This window comes from Aythya ferina (assembly GCF_964211825.1).
Source record: "Aythya ferina genome assembly, chromosome: 2".
Classification (NCBI taxonomy): Eukaryota; Metazoa; Chordata; class Aves; order Anseriformes; family Anatidae; genus Aythya; species Aythya ferina.
The window spans coordinates 144,180,893-144,206,370 of NC_140297.1; the positions used below are offsets into that span (position 1 = coordinate 144,180,893).

At 35.7% G+C, this 25,478-nt stretch overlaps 1 protein-coding gene across 5 annotated transcripts in view; it reads right to left on the reverse strand.

The window, feature by feature from the left end:
• The window catches only part of CSMD3 (CUB and Sushi multiple domains 3), a 684,493-nt gene that overhangs the window by 75,340 nt on the left and 583,675 nt on the right, over positions 1-25,478 (reverse strand). For all 5 annotated transcript variants that reach the window (XM_084509891.1, XM_084509890.1, XM_084509889.1 and 2 more), the window contains 7 exons: positions 21,165-21,342; positions 19,122-19,267; positions 16,507-16,587; positions 15,103-15,216; positions 9,940-10,128; positions 9,365-9,511; positions 6,570-6,758 (listed from right to left, as the gene is read on the reverse strand). In XM_084509891.1, the coding sequence (XP_084366017.1) occupies positions 6,570-6,758; positions 9,365-9,511; positions 9,940-10,128; positions 15,103-15,216; positions 16,507-16,587; positions 19,122-19,267; positions 21,165-21,342 (1,044 nt within the window). The remainder of the gene's footprint in view (positions 1-6,569; positions 6,759-9,364; positions 9,512-9,939; positions 10,129-15,102; positions 15,217-16,506; positions 16,588-19,121; positions 19,268-21,164; positions 21,343-25,478) is intronic.

Sequence of the window (25,478 nt, forward strand, 5' to 3'; positions counted from 1 at the left end):
GTACATATATATCAAATTCCTCAACAGGTTGGATTGCAGCACCAAACATTAGGTAGACCCATCTATGCAAAGAGGAAGATAGCCAAAAGCTGGTATAAAAGCAAACAAACAAACAAGCTGGTATAAGCAATTGTTTCCAGCATAGCTCATCTCTTTAAAATCAGTTGATGGAGATTTTCACTGACCAAGCTAGCCCTGTCTTTCAAAACGACATGTAATGATAAACAAAGTTTCAGAATTGGAATTGCTAGAAACAAGTCCATTGCCAGTTGCATCTAGGACAGCTTTCAGTAGGGTATAAAAACTAAATCCAACACCCTCCCCCCAAAAAACAACAACACAACAGCTGCTGCTTATGATCCTGACATCTAAAACATGTCATAGCACTGCTTGTTCACGTACTATAGATTTTTGCTTCCTGCAATCAGCAAAATCTATATTTTTGTATCTATCTGATATGTTTTATATCTACCATAGAGATTAATAAGTCCTTCAGTATTCAAAGATCTCCATTAGTATCTTACTTGATAAATGTTGAGTCCTATCATCCCTATTAACAGAATTAATCTTGTGGCGTAAGAAAAATATATCCTTCCCTTAACCTTAAAGTTTTAAGAAACGGATTTCATGTCAGCACACTGAATCTTTGATAACAGCCATTTATACAAATAAATAAAATTAGGACTACCAAGTTATATTCTTCTTCAAGTTCTCTTCTATTCTACCAAGTTCTGAACTACAATTCAGCAACATTTTTCAGTTTTCAGCAGTTACAAGGTGCATTTTACTTGTGTAGAACTTGCACAGAAAATGTCTTTTATTTAAGGGAAAAAACTTGAAAAGATCAACACAAGTTATTGACGTATCTGAAAACAGAATTAAACTCAAAACAGGATTTAAGAATACAGGTATTCTGGCTAGACTGGCGGCTAGCAAACGTGACGCCCATCTACAAGAAGGGCCGGAGGGCAGACCCGGGAAACTACAGGCCTGTCAGTTTGACCTCAGTGCCAGGAAAGCTCATGGAGCAGATCCTCCTGAGAGTCATCATGCAGCACTTGCAGGGGAAGCAGGCGATCAGGCCCAGTCAGCGTGGCTTTATGAAAGGCAGGTCATGCCTGACGAACCTGATCTCCTTCTATGACAGAGTGATGTGCTGGGTGGATGAGGGAAAGGCTGTGGATGTGGTCTACCTTGACTTCAGCAAGGCTTTTGACAACGTCTCCCTCCTCAAGAAACTGGCTGCTCTTGGCTTGGACGGGTGCACGCTTCGTTGGGTTAGAAACTGGCTGGATAGCCGGGCCCAAAGAGTCGTGGTGAATGGAGCCAAGTCCAGTTGGAGGCCAGTCACTAGTGGAGTTCCCCAGGGCTCGGTGCTGGGGCCGGTCCTCTTTAATATCTTCATCGATGATCTGGATTAGGGCATCGAGTGCACCCTCAGTAAGTTTGCAGATGACACCAAGTTAGGTGCGTGTGTCGATCTGCTCGAGGGTAGGAAGGCTCTACAGGAGGATCTGGATAGGCTGCACCGATGGGCTGAGGTCAACTGCATGAAGTTCAACAAGGCCAAGTGCCGGGTCCTGCACCTGGGGCGCAATAACCCCAAGCAGAGCTACAGGCTGGGAGAGGAATGGTTGGAAAGCTGCCAGGCAGAGAAGGACCTGGGAGTGATGGTGGATAGTCGGCTGAATATGAGCCAGCAGTGTGCTCAGGTGGCCAAGAAGGCCAATGGCATCCTGGCTTGTATCAGGAACAGTGTGGCCAGCAGGGCTAGGGAGGTGATCGTCCCCCTGTACTCGGCTCTGGTGAGGCCGCACCTCGAGTACTGTGTTCAGTTTTGGGCCCCTCGCTACAAGAAGGACATCGAGGTGCTTGAGCGGGTGCAGAGAAGGGCGACGAAGCTGGTGAGGGGCCTGGAGAACAAGTCCTATGAGGAGCGGCTGAGGGAGCTGGGCTTGTTCAGCCTGGAGAAGAGGAGGCTCAGGGGTGACCTTATCGCTCTTTATAGGTACCTCAAGGGAGGCTGTAGCGAGGTGGGGGTTGGCCTGTTCTCCCACGTGCCTGGTGACAGGACGAGGGGGAATGGGCTTAAGTTGAGCCAGGGGAGTTTTAGGTTAGATGTTAGGAAGAACTTCTTCACTGAAAGGGTTGTGAGGCACTGGAACAGGCCGCCCAGGGAAGTGGTGGAGTCACCATCCCTAGAAGTCTTCAAAAGACGTTTAGATGTAGAGCTTAGGGATATAGTTTAGTGGGGACTGTTAGGTCAGAGGTTGGACTCGATGACCTTGAGGTCTCTTCCAACCTAGAAAATTCTGTGATTCTGTGATTCTGTATGGAATATCCAAAATGCCCAAAACACAGATTTATCACTGAAATGTTTCATGATTATCAACTTGGGCTGTAAAAAATACATTTTTGCAGATCAACAGTATAATTGTAATCACATCTGAAACACTAACACCTAGTCTTCTTTCGTGAACTTCTGAACAGTGCTCCAACTGCAAAGATCTACATGTGCAACACATGGAAGACCTCAGCTTTCTGAATTCTTGAAGATCACCTTCTGAAGATGATCTAAAGACTTATCTGAAATAAGAAATTCAGAAATTATTTTTGGACTTATATAAAGGTCTTAAATATCCTTTATCAAATGTCAAGTCACATTTAAAAGTTTCTGTAATGATAATTTCCCAAACACAAATTTGACGTTTTATCCTGTAAAAGACCTGTGATTGTTCATTTGCCCTGCAACGTTTAAGAACTACACTTAACAGATAGAGCTTAAATGTTTAATATCTCAAAGTTGAATGTTTTCTACTGACATATATTTGGTTTTGTACACAATGTAAAAAGTTTTCACCCACTGTGTTGGGTCTGTCTGAGCTGGAGTCACCTTTTCCCTGCAGCAGCCCACACAGTGCTGTGCTCTGCACTCGTAGCTGGAACAGCACTGATATCACTCCAGTGTTGTGTCTATTGCTGCACAGTGCTGGCACAGCATCAGGACTCCTTCTGAGCCCCCAAGAGCCAGCAGGCTGGGGGTGGGCAAGTGATGGGGAGGGGACATTGCCGGGGCAGCTGACCTAAACCAACCAAAGGGATATTCCATAACACCTGATATCACACTCAGCAATAAAAAGGGGGGCTCTCGTGGGGGAGGGGGCTGTTCCTCCTGAACAACCACTACGCATTTTGAGGCCCTGCTTCCCAGGACATGGCTGAACATCGCTCATTGATGGGAAGTAGAGAATAATTTTTTTCCCTCTCTCTGTACTTCCACGCGGACTTACAGTTTCTTTTGTTTCTTTTTCTCCCCATTCCCTTTCCCTTTAATTAAACATTTCTCATCTCAAACCTCGAGTTCCCTGTGTTGTATTTTCTCCCCCTTCCTCTTTGAGGAGAGGGGGAGTGAGAGAGTGGTTGTGGTGGAGCTTGGCTGCCCACCTGAGTAAAACCACCACATCCACGAAAATGTGTATCTGAAAAGTTCTATAGAGCAAGATTTCAAGAATGGCCAGTATTATCTATTTAGAGGTTCAGAGATCAAGATTTCTGTTCATATAGGTATAAAAATGAGAACATAAGAAAATGCTCTAATATTATTTATGAATTTGAAAAGAATAAAAAGCAGTAATGGAAAAGGCTGCTGGCATTCATTAGTGAGAGGAAAGAGTTTAGTAGTGACTAATTGTACAGATGAAAAATGAAAAATATAAAGAAAACACATTAAATACAGTCAAGAAATATTCTGCGGGCAGCAAAAATGTTGGTCAAGGAATGAACTTGTTATTAAAAATAAAATAAATAAATAAATAAATAAATAAATGTGCTGATTGCAGAGGTAAAGAATTCACAAATTTGAGATTTCTTTCCTATAGAATGATGCCAGTAACCTCTACTGTGATTTGACTGGTAATCTTCATTTAGGAGACAGAAAATAAATAGATTAAAATGTGATGCATTGGTAACAAAGAAATTGCAAATAACTTTTTGTTGTTGTTGCTGTTGTTTTTTGTCTTTGCACTACTATGTAAAAATAAGTCTGAAACATTTTATGCTGTACTAAATGGTCACTTGTGGCAATCCCGACTTCAGATGAAGAACTGATTAAAATGGCTTTGCTAGCTAGACTGTGTTGGGAGAAATTGGTTAAAAGCAGAAGATTGGCAAGGAGGATGGGATCAGAATGGACAACTGGCAAGCAGGATTGTAAATACGCTTAAGTGACCTTGCAGCTGGGAATACATAAAGTCTGGGGAGCAGCAATGTAGAAAAACAAATAAATTATGTCTGCTGCTCTTTGTGCGTTTGACGACATTATCTATCTTTTCATAGATAACATAGGTGTTTGGTGGACTTCGAGGTGCCCTCTCTGATGTGCTTGAGCTCCCGGCCTTGGTATAAAGAAAATCAAAGAAGCACAGTGAGAATCACAGGATGGTGGTAAAAGCTGCACTTGCGCAAACTTTTGATAAAAACAAGTGAAACCAGCAGGCCGGTGATCTCCTATCACGGACCCTGTTCAGTGGTTTCTGCATTCCTGCTTATGTGCCTGTGCTCATGTCCCTCTGCTTAGGTGTTGTTTCAGGGATCCCCTGATTAGTGAGGTAACAAGAATAAATCTGCTCTTTACATTTTAACTGTGAATCTGTGGTTGTTTCTGTTGCCTGCCTGTGCTGACTCACACGCACTGTAAATGTAAATGTGAAGTAGAAGGCAGGGCTCTGACTTTGTCATCTGATATTACCTGGAAAAATAGGTGGTTAATGGTGGAGAACAAAACCTGACAGCAGACAAAAGCTGACTGACAGGTATTATGGGTAGTAAAACAATGATCATCACGATCATGTTATATGATCATCATCATATAACAAGATGTAAAAAGCACTAGCTCATGCTTAAAACGACTTTTGCTGAAGTTGTATTCCTCAGTAGTGGAGGAAAATGTGGAATGGCAAATGGCTAATCCCTTCTGTAAATATCTTCTGTTAAAGAACATTATGTATATTTACATACAGTGTTCTCAAAATTGTAATGAAAGGGTTCATATCATAAAACTGTATCATCCAGGGATGGGGATAATTTTCACCTCAACAAAGTAAGGGGAAGTTTAGATGCATGAGTGATGCATGGAATCATCTTACTTCTGAGGGTTTTCACAGTAGTAAGGTTGATTCTGAAGAGTTTGCTGTTGTGAATTGCAAGCCACATATCATGGCCACAACCACATTTAGCATGTAGGGACTTGTTGGAAGACTTGAATGACATCTATATAATTTATCAAGCTAACCTTCATCATATGCATAATTATGATTAGCTGTTATTAAATTAATACATATATTAAGTAATTTTCCATTCAAACAGTCGGCTCCAACAATCTTTCTGTTTGATCAGACAGCACAACGTCTGACTGATATGTTTTAAAACAAAACACACACAAACAAATAACAAATATATATATATAACAGTAGAACTTTCCAAATTATTTGAGATACCTAGGTAACAATCTGATCAGGTTCTACAAATAACTGTCACAAAAGCAGTCCTTATGTCAACTTATGAGCAGAAAAAGATAAAGAATGATATGCAGCAAATGCACCACATGTACCACAGTTTTAAAAAATACAAGCATACTTGCAGTTCAAAGACTTACTGTCAAAAAACACTTGTGGGAAATTATCTTGGAACATTCATACAGAATTAATCTCCACCGCTCAACAGGAACAAAATGTATGCAAGCATCTAATCAAAACACTAAGCTAGGATGTCCTAATGAAGGATCTATTACTACCATGAATTTGTGAAATCTAACTGAATATAAACTGGTGTTTTCACCAGCTTATGTAAGAGTATAATGTAAATTCCTTGATACATGAAGTTCTGAACAAAAGTTAGAAAACAGCTGCATTTTTGCATGGAAAAAAAATCATTTTAATACTTCACTGAAGAGAGATATGTAAGTTATCAGAACAATGACATTGTTCAGGAAAGGGACAATTAGAATACAATTGTGACGGACATCAAATAACCATTTTCTTTTTCTTGTTAAGGAAAACGTGTCTTGCTTTTATAATGCATAAGGGACTAAATAAAAAACTATGGGGTGGGGCCTGGAGTACAAAGTAGATAGCCTGAAACATAAAACATCAGTTAATCTGATTAATTGTTTTTAAATTTCAGTGTAAATCATGACAGATTAGAATGGCATTAAAGGTAATGATTTCTTTTTCTCCAGTTTCCTGTTCTTGGAAATGTAGCAAGTTTCAGGTCTTTTTTTTTTTTTTTTTTTTTATAGTGCTTGGATCATGATAAAGTGGCAATTAAAGTAAAATATAAAATTATAAATTTAAAATTTTAATTATAAATTTAGAACCTAAACAAACAAACAAAAAAAACAACAAAAAAATAAATGAATTTTATACCGTTTCCTAAAAATGCATTTGTTTTTGATCAGTTTATTAGATAGAAACATAGATAGATACCTCCTATTCATTTTAAGTCAGAAAATTGATTATGTTAGAAAAAATAGAGTTAATTAGGATATATTATTTTATAATTAAATAGTTTACCTTGGCAAGCCGGGACTGGAACATCCCATGAGTAATAACCATATGGAGACTTCCTGCATACAGCAGTACTTTTCCCAACAAGCCGAAAACCTCGATCACAAGCCCAGCGAACCATACTGTTGAGCTGTCCACCTGTCTGACTGACAATGAAACCATGTGGAGGGGACTCTGGAGTACTACAGTAGAGGGCTTTAAACATAAATATTAAATAAATAAAAAAATACATTTAGGATCCAGGTGGCAATCTTGACAAATTCTTATTGAATTCAGTGGACATCTGATAACAATATGAGAAAATATCAGTATAAGTTGTATTTCATGTCCTGATCACACATGCATCAAGCAATTTCACTAAGTGTAAAGGTAAAAGAATATTACATATTGCAAGAATATCACAATAGTACTGAAGAATAGGGCCTTGTAAGGGCTTCAGGGTTTAGTAGTCTGAGATACTGATAACACACACACACTGATATACATGTATAAAGATAGTTCACTTCTCTTTTACTTACCGTCTTCTTGTTAAATCAAGTAAACCATAGAAATTTATTGATGGTGAAATTTATTGCAATTATATACGTGTCTGTAGTATACAACATTTTTGGAAGAAGAAAATATCAAGTGCATACTACACATATTTATTTACAAATTATTTTTTTCCTTTTGGTCCTAATTAAGTTACTTTCAAGTTCTGTGATACAATGAACTGAAGTGAACTAGTGACAGCTAAAATAGATTTTAATCATATTTATGAGTGCCACTATAAATCCATGGAGAAAAAAAAAAATAAAAAATACTTAGAGAAGCCTTATTTGGATGTTATAAAAATAAAATAAAAATCCAGAAGCATTTATAAGAACAAAAATATCTTTGAGAAATACAGCTGTTTTAATGCAAAAGGATTTTTGTACATTAAATCTGCATGACATTAAAGATTGCTTAAGTATCATGATGTCATTATGCTTGCATTTCTTTTAAATTCATTTTCCACTAAGTTCATGAGAACAAAGTCACCTGTTTTGGCAGTACCTTGCCAAAAAACTCCAACAGAAGAAACTTACAGCCTGGTAGCTAGTTTAAAATAAATGTTGTTTGTTTAAGCATTTAACTTAGTCTCCAATCTTTTTCGTCAAGGAGGAGGCAAGATGTTAACTAAGATGGTATTTCCCCATTTTTTAGCACAGAAAAGTAAGTTAGAGGTTGGTTTCCAGGTGTTCCCTTCATGCTTTGAAGAAATACTGGTAACTAGAAAGAAACTGTTCCATTCCTCAGGCAAATAGAGTTGATGCTTCACTTTCTCTTTAAGCCTTTCCACATTCTATGACTTCAGGGCAATGGTTTTCTCAGGCAAAGGCATCCTTTGATAAGGATGGAGTCATATGGCTGTTCATATTTCTGCGTCATTATTAATAAAGAGTCATATGACTCTATTAAAGCTAGCAGCAGAACATGATTTGTATCTTTCACAGCACATAATATGAAAACATTTTCCTCTTACACTACACTGCTCTTGCCTTATACTCTTAGAAGAAGCAGAGATACAAACACCTCTATTCTTTTAGTATATAAGAAAATATACTAGTATTTTCTGAGTGTTATGGTAAATATTACTAAATACTTCCTGTCAATAGTTTTCTTACTGCCACTAAAGTTTTAAGATCTTTCTCCTCACACTCTTTTATTGGATCCAATGGGTACTATAGACAATAAGTACAGTGTAATATTTTCTGTCTAGACAACAGTGAATTTTATCTTACTACACAGCAAACATTTTACCTCTGAGAAAACTGTCCTCTCTAAAGGGAGAGATGACACTAATATTGTTTTACAGACTATTGTGCTGTCTAATTATTTTCCTGCATTAGTGAAGTAGTCAAAAATTGAGTGAGGAAAAAGAAAAAACAAATCAGACAGAAGAATTTCATATCTATTTTCCGTTTCTTCACTTTGTAAAGTGAAATTGTATCATGATATCATGACACCAACTTCTTTACTATTATCAGTGCAACTTTCTAAAGGTACTATCCCCAGGTCTGTGTATCCCATGTATTTCATGTCTTTGGTCTATTATTTATTAAAAAAAAATAATACAGATTTTGTGTAATTGTTGCAAATAGTAAAAACAACTCCTCTACCTTGACTGATGAAAATTATTAACCTGTAAAAATGGTATTATACATGTATAATAGTTCTATGAAAGCAATTATATAAAAATCACTCTTTGTTAAGTGCCATCTTAATGTTAACTTGAATTAATAACACATACAATGCTGGCTTTTTATATCTGTATGCTGCTTCTGTTGAACCTTGAATTAAAGGGTATAACCCATTAGAGTCCCATATTTTCCCAGATTACAGCTGTTCACTACTGCCTTGTTGCCACCTCTTCCTCTGTCCCACCAAATACATTAAGGTTGAATTGCATAAAGATCCAGGATGAAGGACAAAGGCACACAAGTGCCAATAAATGACATGTAAGAAGGAGGAAGCTGATTCTTTCAGCTTTACTACTGGCTTTAACCATTCAGTGAAACATTTGCTTAAATCTCTACAGAGCACATGTGATGCATACCTCCTATTTAGGGTATGCGTTCTTTTTGTTGTTGTTTTGTTTTTTCCCCTCGTGAAATCAGTATCACCAGGTTCACATACAAAACAGATTGGATTTCTTTTTAGTCTGGGCAATTAATGTCACAAAATACAGCTTATATTACTCTTTTTTCTTATATTACTCTTTTTAAAATATGGTCTATAATGAAACTTTATACACATTATAAAAATTTTTATTTGCATACCTATATATCTTATCCTGAATCCTTTTTTATTGGTGCCATGATCAGCTGACCACCGGAGAAATACCTCATGGCCATTGCTGGTTATGTTGAGAGAAGATGAATAGTCCCCACTGAGAGAAATGAGCAATGGGCTATGACTATTTGGTCCTTGATACAAGGAAGAAAAAATGAACAAACAAAGGAGTTACAAAGTTTTAAATCACATACAACAAATTGTATTAATATAATTAATATACAAAGAAAATATCCTCTGTGCAAATGGTAAATTAATCTGATTTAGGAATGGAAATTTACATGTTGTGTATATGTATTATATACTACAGGGTACCTATTTGTTCTGAAAAAAGTATTTTTAAACACAACATAATCCAACAACAGTTCCTTTCAGAAAAACAAATCCAAGTAATTATGTTTTTTATACTTAATTTATAGTTAATAATAAATAATAAATAATAAATATTAAATCAATAAATTAATATATTTACAGTTAATAAACAGTGATTTGTGAGTTGCAGCACACGTAAAAATTGATATATAGAAAATGTATCATACAAAACTGTGTATTCTATAGTTACCATCAAACACCTCGAGAATATCAAATTCCTTTTCTGTTTGGAAGAATTCGAAGAACATGCTGATATTATAACCCTTTTCCACAGAAATGGTCCATGCACACATCTGGAGATTTGGGTAGCTGTCAGGATAGCCAGGGCTCAGTATTACTCCTGTTGAATCCAGACGTATTTCATTGGCTGGACAGAGCACTGTGAAACAGATTGATAAAAAAATCTAAAGCACTCTATTTTTGTTTCAGTTTAATTGCAAGATTTTCCTTTGTTTAAAATATCTGCATTATTTATTTTATTTTCCTAAATATGGAAAGTCTGAAAACATTTTAAAAACACAGATAGTTAGTAGGAAATCACATACACACACAAAACAACAGAAAAACAGAAATAATATTTATCTTGAAAATTAGCTCTGCAACCTTCAGTAGTTATTAATTCATGGTATTTTTCTTCTTTCAGTTTCTAGGAGATATATGTTCAAGTACTAATTTGATCCATTGTTCAAAAAAAAGAAACATAGATTTTTCTTTGTCAGATTACTATTACTGTCAGCAATAATTCCATGTAAAGTCTTGCACTTCAAATAAACTTGAAGGCATTGTGATTTTTGGTTTTCAAATTCTGAATAAAGTTTAATCAATTCCTCCCACAATCTGTCTGTATAAAAGAAAGTAGCACCTAAATTTTGAGATCCTCAATCAAGCTCCAAGAATGCTGACATATATAAACTGCACAATGTAGCACTATTCAGACGTTCTGACTTTCATGTAGAAAATAAGACACTTCAGATTGACATTTTGTTACTCACTAGCACTAGACAAAAAGATGATACGTGCTAATCCAGCTACTTAGTTTTAAGGTTCATAGAAATCCCAGAAAATGGTAAATTATTGCTTTTACATGCAACAAAAACTATTTGAAGTTCTATTTTTCATTCTCCATGCTATAACCCCATTTATTATATCTCTTACCAAATAAAAGAGCAAGGAAGGGTTATTATAATCACAGCTTGAGACTAGCAGTTTAGATGTTGATGTTATACTTCTGAATGAGTTATGGAATCTCATGCTAACTCTCCTTTTTAAAACTGGTACAACAGTGCACCATAAAATTAATGCTTTCTAAGAAAATAGTTATCAATGAGAAAGGAAAAAAAAATTAACCCTGACATACATATTTCTTTTAGCTCCATATAACTTACTATCATTCAGTTCTTTGATAACTGTGTCATTTATGTTATGTTCATATTGAACCTGTATCTGCAGATCACTTCCTTTTTTATTAGATCTTTGTATGAGAAATCTTTGGTTACACATTCGTATTTCTAGTACAGTGAACTCTGAAGTTCAGAGAACCTGAAACTTTCTTTTAACCCAGAGACAGACCATCTCCCTGATTAAGTAGGTACGTCAGCTGATGAAGAAATTCCAAAATAGAAAGTTTTTAATTTCTGACAGCTCTTATCTCAAATTCAACTCTAAGAAACAACAACAAAAAGGAATGTGATTTACCCTGGTCCCTTGATGGGAGAGGCTGGATCCCCAAAAATGAAAATGTGCTGTATAGGGATGAAAATTAACACTTGTTCCATCCCTGATGACTTCTTCAGTGGGTATTGCCTTCACCTTACTCTGAATAATTATTTTTTCTTAGTTTCCACATCATATTCTGAATTTATTCATCTTTCAGCTACAGATTTGCTTGAAAATGCATTGCAACTCTGGTATTTTTAACTGTCACAGTTTCAGAAGGGAGAGAGAATGTGAGCATAGTAAATGCTAGTGTCAAAATTAATTAACATCACCATTTAAAGGATCTGTTGAAATTGAGAAAAATTGGGTTTAAAAGCATGATGTAGAGGTTTTGAATTAATCCAGATTCATTAGGTCTACATAGAATAACAATCTCATTAAAGAAAAATATTTGATATTACCATTGGAACTTTTTTTCAAGAACCTGTTTTGCTTTAAGATATATGGACAAGTGACCTACAGGTTATTTAGAACTGAACACTGCCTGTTTAACAGGATCTTTAAAATCTGGCTTTAATATTCACAACTAACACATGAAAGTGAGTTAGTACTGAGCTCCTGTAGTTAACAACAGCATAATAGGATACTAGATTGGCTTATTAAATATGAAAATAGTTTTTTTTATGGAAAAAAATGTAATTGGACTGTGGAGAAAAATGTAAGTCACAGGAAATCAGACAAAAACAAACAAACAAAAAAAAAAAACAAAAAACAGAGAGAGAGAATGATCTTCTTTCATAGATAAAACTCATGTTAAGATAAATTAATATGTCCATATATTTTAAATACCAATCTATTACTTCCAAAATTACCAATTAATTGCTACATTAATAAATAAAATAAAAATAAAAGTAAAAATAAATAAAAATAAAAATAAAAATAAATGTTTCTCATGTTTCTGTGTTTGCCTCAGTTAATAAATAAGAGACTGAATAATAACTTCATTCCACATAGGAGTAACCAAAACTCTCATGCCCAGAATCTGGCTCTCAAACCACAGTGCTGGTAATTTAGACTTTATCTGAGGCAAATGAAAGAATTGATCCCGTCAAGTTTTAAATGTACGTACACACACACATGCAGAAGGAGTGAGAGCAAAATAGCCAGAAAGGCAACATAGTCAACTGGCTGATGACCATGACTATCTGGCTGATGGCTCTGACTATCTAGCTTATTTACCACTAGTTTTGCGCTCTTTGCTTGGTTCTGCTTTGCATACTTGCTTCAGTTTCAGAATCCCCTTCTAATATTGCTCATGAATTTTGTAGAGCTCTTTAAGACCTATTTCCATACAATGGCTTCCCCTGTGAATCAAGTAGTTAAATTATTTTATGAATCTGAGCTAACGTAGCTGAGATATAGTTGAGAGTTTTCATTCAATAATTTTGGCACAGTCATCTAATTATGGTACAATACATAATCTGAATCTTCTTATTCTGAAGCATTCATTTGATCTTGAATGTAGAAGCTAATTTCAAGGAAATTGAGGGCAAAGTTAGATGCTGGGTATGAGAAATACTCTAACAAAGCAAGATGATAAGCATTTACATAAGCTTGTGGAAGTAGGTGATTATTTTCTGATGGAAAGAAGGAAATCTGCATGTATTTTAAGAAATGTTCATCAAACTGATACACATAAGTGAAAAAAATAAGTCAATATAGTTTTAAATATCTGGTGTAAACGAACTTGTACCAATTATAATCAGCATACAAAATCAGAAACAGACTTTGCTTCAATATTTTCTTCTAGTAGACAAGTACACCTTTACTGAAGTATATTTGATTCAAAACAAAAATATTTGTATTTAAACTCCTTTCAACAGCACTCTTCAGTTTAAACAAATAAATGAAAGCTGAATGTAGGTATTTGCAATACTGCAAATCAAGTTAAAAATTGAAGCAAAATTCAACCTAGGCTCACTTCACACTGTCTAAAGTGTGTAGCATATACACCAGGTTAAGGCAGAAGAAGTTAACACTATAAAGTCTAACATTAAAATATATGTTCTAACTGGAAAAAAAAAAAAAAAAAAGTAAGAAAAATAGGATGAACATGTACCAACAGAAGAGCTAAATTTAATCCTTAAGAATAACTTTTGTATAATGAGTTACAGCTTACACAATCAAAGTATGCTAGCTTACAAATAGACCGGTATAGTATACTAAAATCATAAAAAACCATACCTTTTAGGCACATAATTTTGCTATCTCTAGGCTCTAGTTATCTGTAGATCCAGGTTTGAATGTTGAAATTTAGCTTATATATTCCTAACTTCAAATGCACACATTAAATAAATACAAGGGGAAATTATGTTGTTTCTTACCCTAGGTGACCATTTTGAACTGACATTTTAAACATTTTTAATTAATCTGATTTTTATTACATTTTATGAGACTACTAATTCTGAAGACTATGTTAATATAAATCAGCTTTAGACTAAAACAATGAGAGCACTGATTTTGCATTTAGTATTTGATCCAATATTTAGCATTTATATGTGACAAGGAAAAGATTAACTACAGTAACTGATCACTCCTGATTTTTTGACTGGGGTCTTGGTATGAATATTCGCTTAACTTCAGCAACACATGCTGAGAGAATGTCTCAGGTTCAGCACGTATGTCTCTGATTGTTCCATCTACTATGACAACATTTTAACATTTAAGCAGTGCCTGGAGGTTCCTATTGTTTTCCACTCATTAAATGCTATGTGAGCACTCGCTCAGTAAGCACTTTAATTTAAATTGGGGATGTTTAAAGCAATTCCTAGACACAACTGTACCTAAATAAACACATGGATTTTAAGAAATTATGAGCACTATTGAAGCCCTTCTTGAAATTCAAAAAGCACTTTTCACAATTCAAAAGCACTTTAAGAACTAGACTTAATCATAGGAATGACTTTGACTTTTACATAGTTTTGTGCATAAAGCAGGGGAAAGTGGTTAGGGTTAGCTGACCCTAACTTGTCATTTTTCATGACAATTTCTATACTAGTGAAACACATTAAACGTCAGATTAATAAAGATTGGTTTAAACTGTGATGTTAGTGGTTGTCAGGATTGTAAGATTGTTTCAACCTTAACATTAAGGTAGTGTTGTTTCTCCAAAGTTTTCAGTAAAAGGTAGAAAATGAACAGACACACACACCCCTTAAAAACAAAAAAACTATCTCTGGTATACATGGAATAAAAATGTTGCACTGAAAAACTGATAGTATTTTGATTTTGCCATTCCAAACCCATGCTATGTTATTAACATTATTTTTTTTTTTAATTTCCATATAAATTTTCATAACATTGTGTCCTAGAGAAAATGAAATAATCTCATTTCTATTTTTTTAAATGTAGGCTCTGTCCAAAGAATAATCTGTGAAATTATTTTCACAAAATAGAGTAGTAACCCTTAATACTCATCAAATGTATTAAAACATTACTCATGATTTGGCATTAATATTTGACATATATTTGACCATATATTGACATATATTTGACCATAACAAACAGTGATAATATTGGGAGTATCTTTAAAATTTTGAAATATTTTAAATATTGCATCTTATATAAAGATGTGGAGGGTAGTTAAAGAATCACCATTGAGCTGGTCTGGTAGAAGGAAAGAAAAGGAATAAAACACCTTGGCAAGTAGGTGGTGCTCCATCCATCTGAAGCCTTTCACCTAGTCGGCATGTCAGAATCTCATTACCAACCAATGTAAAGCCTGGTTGACACTGGTACCTTATTATGTCTCCTGTTTGATAAAAACAAAATAAACAAATAAAACCAAAAGCATACAAAATACCATTAAACATCAATTAGTTGGAACTTTTAGCTTTGAAAACATCATTGATTAATGAAATTTCTTGCTCATGTTTAATGAGCTAAATGACCTCTGGCATAAACAACGTTGATTAATCTAAGAAGCATTGTGGTAAATGAATGTTGACTCCGTTGAGGATAGAGAGACATTGCAGAGGGATTGTGACAAATCAGAGAACCAGGCAATCACCAACCGTATGAAATTTAACAAGAATAAGTGCCACATTCTGCACCTGGGAAGTGGCAACCCACCTGGGAATGGTGAATGAGAGGTTGTAGAGCAGCCCTGTGGAAAGGGATCTGAGGGTTCTGGCTGATGGTATGTTGACTATGAGTCAACAGCATGCCCAGGCAGCCAAAAGGGCCAAATGTATCCTGGGGTGCATTAAGCATGGAATTGCTAGCTGGTCAAGGGAGATGGTTGTCCTGCTCTGAGGTGGTGCAGCCTCACCTGAAGTACTGAGTGCAGTTTTGGGCACTACAACATAAACTATAAAACTATCAGAGAGTGTCCAAAGGATGGCTACAAAGATGGTGAAGGGTCCAGAGGGATGTATGAGGATTGGCTGAAGTGAATTTGTTGAGTCTAGAGAAGAGGAGACTGAGGGGAGACCTCATTGCAGCATCATTGAGGGGGAACATAGGGGGAGTTATTGATTTGGTGATGAGTGATAGCACTGAAGGGCAAGAAGCTGTGACAGGGTGTTGCAGACTAGATGTTCGGAAAAGGTTCGTCACTGGAAGGGTGGTGGGGCACTGAAACCCAGGGAAGTGGTCATGGCGTTGAGTCCAAGAAGCATTTGTACAAGGCTTTCAGACATATGGTCTGGTGTTTTGGGTGGTCCTGTGTGGAGCCAGAAGTTGGATTTGATGATCCTGGTGGGTCCCTTCCAACTCAGTATATTCTATGGTTCTATGAACTATATGGATATATGAACAGGTATACTTATACACACATGACTAAAATGTTCTTAAATTTCAGTGTAAGAAAATGTGTTATTGCAAACTTTATGAAAAATGCACTAAGTTGTTTGGAAAGGAGTTATTGTGGTACTCAGATGTGATCTCTAAAATATGGACAGGATTCAGGATGTATAGGGAAGAAGAATTATTTCTTAAGCATCCTGAAAAATAAATAAATAAATAAAACCAACTGATCTGTGCAAATAGTCTCTTTTACATTTTAAATATTTACATTTTTATTTATTTTCTCTCACTTTACCTATTTCGAATTCATCATCCTCAGTTAGAATTTCAGCATTTGGGATGTTTGTTGGAGGCTGGCAGACCCGAAGCTGATAGGCTATAACAGAAATACAACACAGTTGACACTCCCAGACTTACACAGTTAACATAGCCATTAAACATAACTGAGATAATACCCACATTAACAGGATAAAAATAAACATCTAGTCATCTACCAAGAAGCTTTCAACAGAATCAAAAGAAACATAATTTTCAGAATGAATGAAAAATTGAAAGTTGCATTCTTCATTTTATTAGCAAAACTCTCTTTATAGATAATCTAAGAAGCTAAGAGGTAGTTACAAATTTTCTCATGTAAGTGTATGCATCTGAAAAGCAGATTTTCTGTATTGTTCAATCATTTATTTATTTATTTATTTACTAAAGTTATCCTGAATACACTTCTACTGCTGAGTGCTTCCTAATAATTTTCTGAGTTTTAATATGTATGCAACTGACAGGTAAAATAATTGGGTGAAACTAATTATTTAAATTAAAAAAAAAAAAAAGGAAAGAACAAAAACAACATCAAATAGGAAGAATATGAAGAAGCAATATAGCGTGTTTTTTTTTTTTTTTACAGAGAACCGAGGAGGACAGACTTAGATTTGGACATGGATGAAATGTCCAAACCTAACATTTCAATTGAATGTCTTCAATTTGAATGCAAATGGTACAGAAATACAACCAAAGAAATCATGATGAAAGTTTTGCACTGACAATGTAGTTTTCCGTGTTTAAAGGTATACAGTCAGGCTGGTCAATGACAGTATATTTTCCTGGTTTTCACTGATATCACATTTTCAGATAACATTGTTTTATAGCATCTCTCATAGCCAGGAAACATCATCAATTTATGGCAGATTCAGCTTCATTTATCCATGTCTTTGTTGCATCCTATTCTTGGATCCTTTAGTAATTGAATGTGTCAAATTTAGGTCAATCATACCTATTTCTGTTTTTCCCAGTTTAACCAAAAGATTTGTATCTTTTGTTGCTACTGAGTCACCCGTATTTGATATGCTTTCATCCACTGTATGATGAAGAGCTGATTAAATCAGTGAGTCAGAAAGCTAACATCCTGCCTTGGGATAAACATACTTAAAAGAAAACACACCAAGCAAACATGGAACTGCTGTCATATTTGCATTCTTAAAAATAAAAATAAGAAATCACTAATTAAATTAAAAAAAAAAAATGATTCAACAAACAATTCACATCATTTATCTTAAATGTTTCTCATTTAAGAATATCACTCATTTTAATCCCCAAATTATCTGTTTTAAATAAATCTGGTTCCACACACTACCTCAGTTTTATTGCTGTAAATTGTAAGGAGATGACATGAAGAAGCACAGACTCAAGGATACAGAGAAATTTATTTATCTTGACAACATCAATTCATAAAGTGTTTTAAGCTTCTTCATGAATAATCCTTCGTGCTGTTGTTTGCATATATATTACACATTAGTTCCCACACTTTTGGAATGACAATTTGCATAATAATAAAGAAAAATAAGTAAAGGAGATTAAATTCTTTAGAGACTTTATGATCAAGTATGAACATTTTCCAATGTATTTGCTCATATATTGATATATTCATATACAATAATATATATAAATTCACATATTCATTAAGGTAAACTGTCAGTTTGCCCTCTACAAACTGCAAGATGCAATGTAAATGCTCAGATTAAGAATCAAAATTGTGAACCGTATTGCCCAATCTTACTAAAGTAGGATATGCTCAAACCTCCATCAGAAAAATCCAGTGATGTTGTTGTTTTTTGTTTGTTTGGTTGGTTTCATTGTGGGACACAAGCTTTTTGTTGTTGTTACTATTGTTTGTTTGATTGGTTTGGTTTGTTTACATTAAATTTCCTCTAATTCACCTGGTTCTTTTTTTCTGTATGCACCTTGGACTTTATTATGTCAAAAAGAAAGTCCTCTAGACCCCAAATCTGTTCAGGATCCAGAAAGCAGTCTGTTGTCTGTCCATGTTGCCCGGGATAGTAAATCCAACAGGCATTCACAATGCACATAAAAGTACCCTTGTAATGACAGGACTGCAAGTGACACTTGGCTATAGAAGAAGTGAATCACTACAAAAGTGTAATTCAGTGCATTAATACTTACATCTTTAGTCATACAGTCAGTTTTTATTTCAGTAACAGCTTAATGTTAATTACATAGTATAGTTCACTATCTTGATATCTCTATAACAAGAGTACTGCCATCAAAATACTTAAATATCTAAGAGACATTGCAAGCTCCTCATAAACATTTAGATTGTGTGGTATTTTAGAAGTACTGTCAGCAGTGAGAAGATGAGCACCTCGAACTTGCAGGGTCTTGATTCCATCTTCTTTGCTTATGTCTCCTCACAATATATTCTGTTTTTTCTTGACTATTACTATACTTAATATATTGGTTGAGAAAATGCTCTATTTTCATTATTCATATTAGTCTTTCACATGTTTGCTAATGCACTAATGATCACTCACATTAATAATAGTTACTCTTCCTAGAAAAATAATTCTATTAATTCAGTAATCAGTACAGACAGTAAAAAGTACAGTTTGTCATGCTTACCATGATAACTAAGTACAAAGAAGCCACTGGTAGTGAAATCACTGTGAAACTTGATCAGAATCTGATTGGAAGTGCTGTAGACTGATTCTAATGCAGTATTGCCACTAAATTGTCCAATCTGAGGAGAAGTTTGGTCTGGTCCATCCCTAAGAAAAACAGATAAAAGAAAAGTTCTTTGCCTAAATAATTTAGTTTCTCCACAATTAAATACAAAGTAGTAATAGAAAAATTAAATCAAAACTAGTACTAAAGATTAGAACTGTACAGAGGACAGAATTGTAATGCGAGGGCATTACATTTTAGTATTAGCTTCCTTACAAATAATAACTGATGAACATTAAATAATACAAGTTTACATTTTGTAATTGTTTTATTGATAATACAATATTAACTGAAAACAATTTTAAAATAAAATTATGAATATATTTCTGTTTTGAAAATTTTGCGGCAGTACTTTTGTCCAAATTCTTGTACATTGCCCCTTTCCCTTCCCCTTGTAGTTTCTCAGGGAAATAATATGATTTGGAGAAGCATTTAAATTGTGAAAAATATTGCATTTTTTTTCCACTGGAAACAGTGGAAAACTGTTCTTTAATTTCAGAACATAACCTAAAATTTATGTTAATTGAAATAGGGTAGAAAATGTCTAAAAAAAGCATCAAAGAACATATAATGAAATAAAACTGAGTTTTTTTGTAGAATAAAATTAATTACACAATTTTGTAATTGTGTAGAATATACACAATTACATTTATTGTTAGAACTAAGCTTATAACATGGACAGGAATATAACTGAAACCACATGAAATCATTTGGGAGAAAGGAAGAGCCAAATGGAAGGAGTACTGGAAATGGATAGTAGTGTTCTGATTTGTGTGGATGAAGTAGAGAAAGGATGTCTGTATGCATATAAACATATAACTAAATTCAGGAAAGATTCTGAAGGTCAGCCTAAGTTTGATACACAAAACAAGTGGGGAAGAGTAAAACAGGATTCAAAATTACCTATCAGGATGATAGTCTAGATACATAATTCAAATGAAATTTTAGTTAAGCAAAAGGCAAAGCAATCAAATATCTGGGATACAGGAAAAGACAGTTTGTAGTATGCAAGGTGAAAGATAACTAGATCTTACAGAAATCACCACAACAGAGAGCTATTTAGGAAAATGGGAATGAAATGCTGATTTATATTGGAATTTATGTGAAGCCAAATTAATATTTCTGTGCAACAGAAATGAAACAAATTATGAATATTCCAAATTTCCTCTCACTGTTTTGTGCTACTTAGACTACAAGACTACCCTCTCCACCTGCAGATTCAATAATCTGTGAATTACTGTTTTAGGCAAACTTCCAAAGTCTTAACTTCTGTTGAAACATCTAAGGTGCCCCTGGTAACAGTTTCATAATTACTACAGGAGATGTTCCTCTTGATTACAGCCTCCTGCCTTTACTTTGCAACTAAGAACAATGGCGGCTTCAATATCTGAAAAGATTCGTGATAGACATGGATGCAGGTATACAGAGAATGTAATTTATTTACAGCTATAGTTAGCTCAACTCTGTCATAGCCAAATACAAGTTAAGTCTTGACTTTTATGTACTCTTCAATAGTTTGAAAGAAGCCAACTTGGAAGACATGAAGAAAGTGTTGCTGTAGTTTCTTGTATTGGCATTAAAACACCATAATACACATGGCCGCAACTGCTTATTATCACTTTTTTCTTAATTATGACTTCTTGAGATAGCATACTTCTGTTAACTTGGCTTGATCAATAAATTGATGAGGACTACTATTATTGCTACGCTATTGTTTCCTGTATTCAAGGAATCAAGGGCTATGCAACTTTATGTTGCACTGTTATCTAGAGAAAATGATACACTGGAAAACATGGATAAGTGCAAATCACTCATTTTCAGTAAACAGAACGCCAGTGTCAAGAGAGAAATCACAAATATACTCACTTTCATTCATACTTTGTTGCATAGTGTTACATGAAGATTAAATAAAGAATAATAATAATAATAATGTTTTCTTACCAGACAGTTATGAAATCATATATTGGCTCTGTTTGGAGAACCGTAAAATTGATGTAGATTCCATTTCCAGGTGGTACTCTTACAAGCCAAAAGCAATCTTGAAAATTTGGATACTCATCAGGGTATCCTGGAGAGTATATGGTGCCATTCATTGCAGTTATATTTCCTCCACAGAGAGCTATAGAAAGGGCATTTGTTTTAAAAACATTAGACACTTTTTGTATTCTTCTTAGATCATATGAAATTCATACCTTTAAATTCAGTACATTGTAAACAGATTATCTAAATAGATTATCATTGTAATAGATTATCATTGTAATAGATTATCTAAAACACCACTGTTTTACCTATAGCAAATAGATTTTTCTGAGCTCCTTGCTCCTTACTTTTCACATTGTTAGTCAAAATACAAATAAAATAAAAAATAAAATAAAATAAAAATAAAAATAAAAATAAATAATGCAGAAATAAAAATATAAGTAATTCCAAAATTATAAATACTATTTGATCTGAAACCAAAGTAATATTTAGACATTGGGTTAAACCATTCCCCACACAAGTGAAAGCAATGAACAACGTTGTTCCAGCTTTGTGTTAATGCAAATTACAAATTAGCAGGAAAACACATGAATTATTTTCTTTATTGTCACAAGAAGGTAGCCAAACAAAACTATCAGATGAAAGAAGATATATGCTAAGTTGACTGAGAATGTGTGGAAAAAACTTAGAGAGGAATTCAAAAATGAAAATTTTGTGTGCCACCATATGAAAAACAATTTTGCACTTCCTAAGATAAATTTTGGTGGACAAAATAAATCCTTTCTGAAATTCTTACTGAAGTGTTATTTACTAATTTAGACATCACACAGTATAAGACTGACCATACAGTTTTTGGACTTTCCTAACTATGCATTTCAGGAATGCTCTTAGTGCTAACTATATGATTTTCTCCAAAAAGGTTTCAGATACATGTTGAATGTGACAACATCCAAGTAACATATGAGAAAATATGTTATAGAAACCTAGTTCTGGAAAACTGAGCAAAGCTGTGTAATTTGCTTTATTTTACGTACCTCCCTCCCCATCCTAAAAAGGCATGGAAAGGCAACCCAGATTCCCTAAAATATGCTTAAGAATCTCTAACCAAAGAACAGGTGTTTGGAAATGAAGATTTGCCTGTGGTGGTTCCAGAGCAGTAGGCAGTGAAGCTCCGCCATACCACTCTCTCACTCCCCCTCTTCAGAATATGGAGAAAATAAAATGAATAAAAGCCTATGGGTTGAGGTAAGGACAGAGAGATTACACACCAGTTACCACTGTGGGAAAAAAGACAGCCTAGGGGAGACTGATGTAATCTATTGCCTACTGATAACAGACTAGAACAGTGAGAACTTAAAGTCCACCCCCCTTCCCACCCCTGTCCTCATCTACCTTCTCTCCCCAGGCAACACAGGGAAATGGGGAATGGGAGTTGCAGTCAGTCGATAACACTTCAATTCTGCCATTCCTTCACCCTCACTCTCTTCATCCTCTTCATCCGCTGCTTCCTCCTTCCTGAATATACCCACCATGGGTTTCTGACAAACTGCTCTCGCTTGGCTCTGTACGACGGGGTTCCTCCATGAGGGGCAAACTGATCCAACCGGGGTTCCCCATGGGCAGCAGCTTCCCCCAGGCCCCCTGCTCCTGCGTGGGCTTCTCTCCAGGGGCTGCAGCTCTGGCCCGGGGCCTGCTCCTGTGGGAGCTCTCCATGGGCCACAGACTCCTCCAGGCCACATCCACCTGCTCCACCGGGGGCTGCTCCATGGGCTGCTGGGGGACAGCCTGCGCCACTAGGGGCCTCTCCACAGGCTGCAGGGGAACTGCTGCTGCATGCCTGGAACACCTCCTGCCCTCCTGCTGCACTGACCGTGGTGTCTGCAGGCGTGTTTCTCTCTACATCTTCTCACCCCTTTCTGTCAGCTGCTGTTGCACAAAGGTGCAACCAGCATTGCTCATTGTCTCAGATTTGGCCAGTGGCAGGTTCCTTTTTGATCTGGCTGAAACTGTCTCTTAGCTAACATAGTGCAGCTTCTGGACTCTTCTGGACATACCTGTTTCTTTGTGTTTAGGTGAAGCATGTTATGTCTTACATATATCCACTTTGATGCTATGCTGTAAGGTAAGGAGGTTTACTGTTCAAACAGGAAGCATGTTTAGTGACAGTTGATTCAGATGGTCTGCTTCAAGAAGTCTGAGGTATTATACATGTATAATGTATAATATCTATGTAAAATCATGTATAATATACATTATACACTCAACCTATGCAGCCTTACTATAAATATACTAATGCAAACACAAATTTAAAACAAAATGGTCATCTGTGCTATCTGTCATATACAAAAAAAAAGCCCGTATGTATATGCTTTTGGACAGAAGAACTTTACCTCAAATCAAAACAACTAGAAGATACCTAATTACATTTTTCCTTCACTAATAACAAACAAATAAACAAGAAAAGAAAGCACAGCATATAAAACTGTCAAAACTTTACTAAAAATACTGCAGTAAATACTTGCACAAAAAAAAAAAAAAAAAAAAAAAAAGCACATGTAACTTTAGAAATTTCTCTAGGAGCTACAAAGGTTGGCAATCTGTAACTATGCAGCACACATTAGAACCCCATTATCAATTAGGTTGATCTTTTGTCTGCATCTTCTTGTCACATTAATGTGTCACATTAATGTGTCACATCACATTAAATAGAAACAGAAACAGAACTTGCAGCCATTGCCCAGCAAGTTGATCAGAGGTGTCACAGAACAGCAATACGCTTTGGGCTATCTGAGAATTGGTGGTTCTGGTAAGGTAATACAAAGAAACAGAGTCACTCAATTCAGTAAATAATTTGTCTTGATTCTGACACACAGAAAATGCAGCCAGAAGTAACTAAAAGGAAAAAAACTAAGCCATTTAGCAGTTAAGACATAAACCATTACTATTCCCTTAGGATCCATAAAATGAAGGTTGAAACTCATTTGTGATGAATTAACTTCTTACCCTTTCAAAAGACAGGCTGTGTAGGTGTCATCTCTTTCTATATGATACAGTTTCTCTCTCTGAATTCAGTATTAGATAGCTCTAAATTTAGCTACTGAATCTCCCAGAAATGCCTATGGCTCACTGAATCCAGAAGGATTTTTAAATAATGAAGCCTAAATTTAAATGCCTAAGTTTAGGTTGATGATTTAGAATACAATGTAGAAATGCAGAAAATAATTATTTTTATTATTATTACTATTATTTTTCAGGCATTCCTTTTCAACATGCTCAATACTTAACATCTGATTCTTCATGCTGAGTTTTCCCATTTAATACAGAGGGAAGTTAGGCCTTTAATCTGAGTAACCCTCCTGAAACTGTGAGGAATCATAAAATCATAGAATCATTAAGATTGGAATCAAGATCATCTAGTCCAACCATCACCCTACTACCAAGGTCACCCACTAAACCATGTCTCTAAGTACCACATCCAACCTTTCCTTTAACACCCCCAGGGAGGACGACTCCACCACCTCTCTGGGCAACCTGTTCCAATGCCTGACTACTCTTTTTGAGAAGAAATGTCTCCTAATTTCCAACCTAAACCTTTCCTGGCACAACTTAAGGCCATTCCCTCTAGTCTATCGCTAGTTACCTGTGAGAAGACGCTGACCCCCAGCTTCCCATAACTTCCTTTCAGGCAGTTGTAGAGAGCAATAAGGTCTCCCCTGAGCCTCCTCTTCCCAGACTAAATAACCCCAGTTCCCTCAGCCGCTCCTCACAGGACTTGTGTTCCAGGACCTACCAGCTTTGTAGCCCTTCTCTGGACACATTCCAGGGCCTATGTCCTTGTTGTAGTGAGGGGCCCAAAAATGAACACAGTACTCAAGGTGATGTGTACAGAGATGAGTACATAGGAACGATCACCTCCCTGGGGTTCTGCTGGCTACACTATTCATGATACAATGGCCTTCTTGGCCACATGGGCACATAGACGGCTTATGTTTAGGCAAGTATCAATCAGCATTCCCAGGTCCTTTTCCTCTGCACAGCTTTCCAGGCACTCTCCCCCAAGCCTGTAGCATTGCATGGGGTTGTTGTGGCCAAAGCGCACAACCTGACACTTCGCCATTATAAACCTCATTCCATTGGCCTCTCCCCATCAACCTATACTGTCCAGGTCCCTCTACAGGGTCTTAGATACAGGCTACTTCCACTATAGCCAGGAATTAAATACACCTTTATAAAATCGTCATTTACTTATACATCACGTATACTCATTCTGTCTCC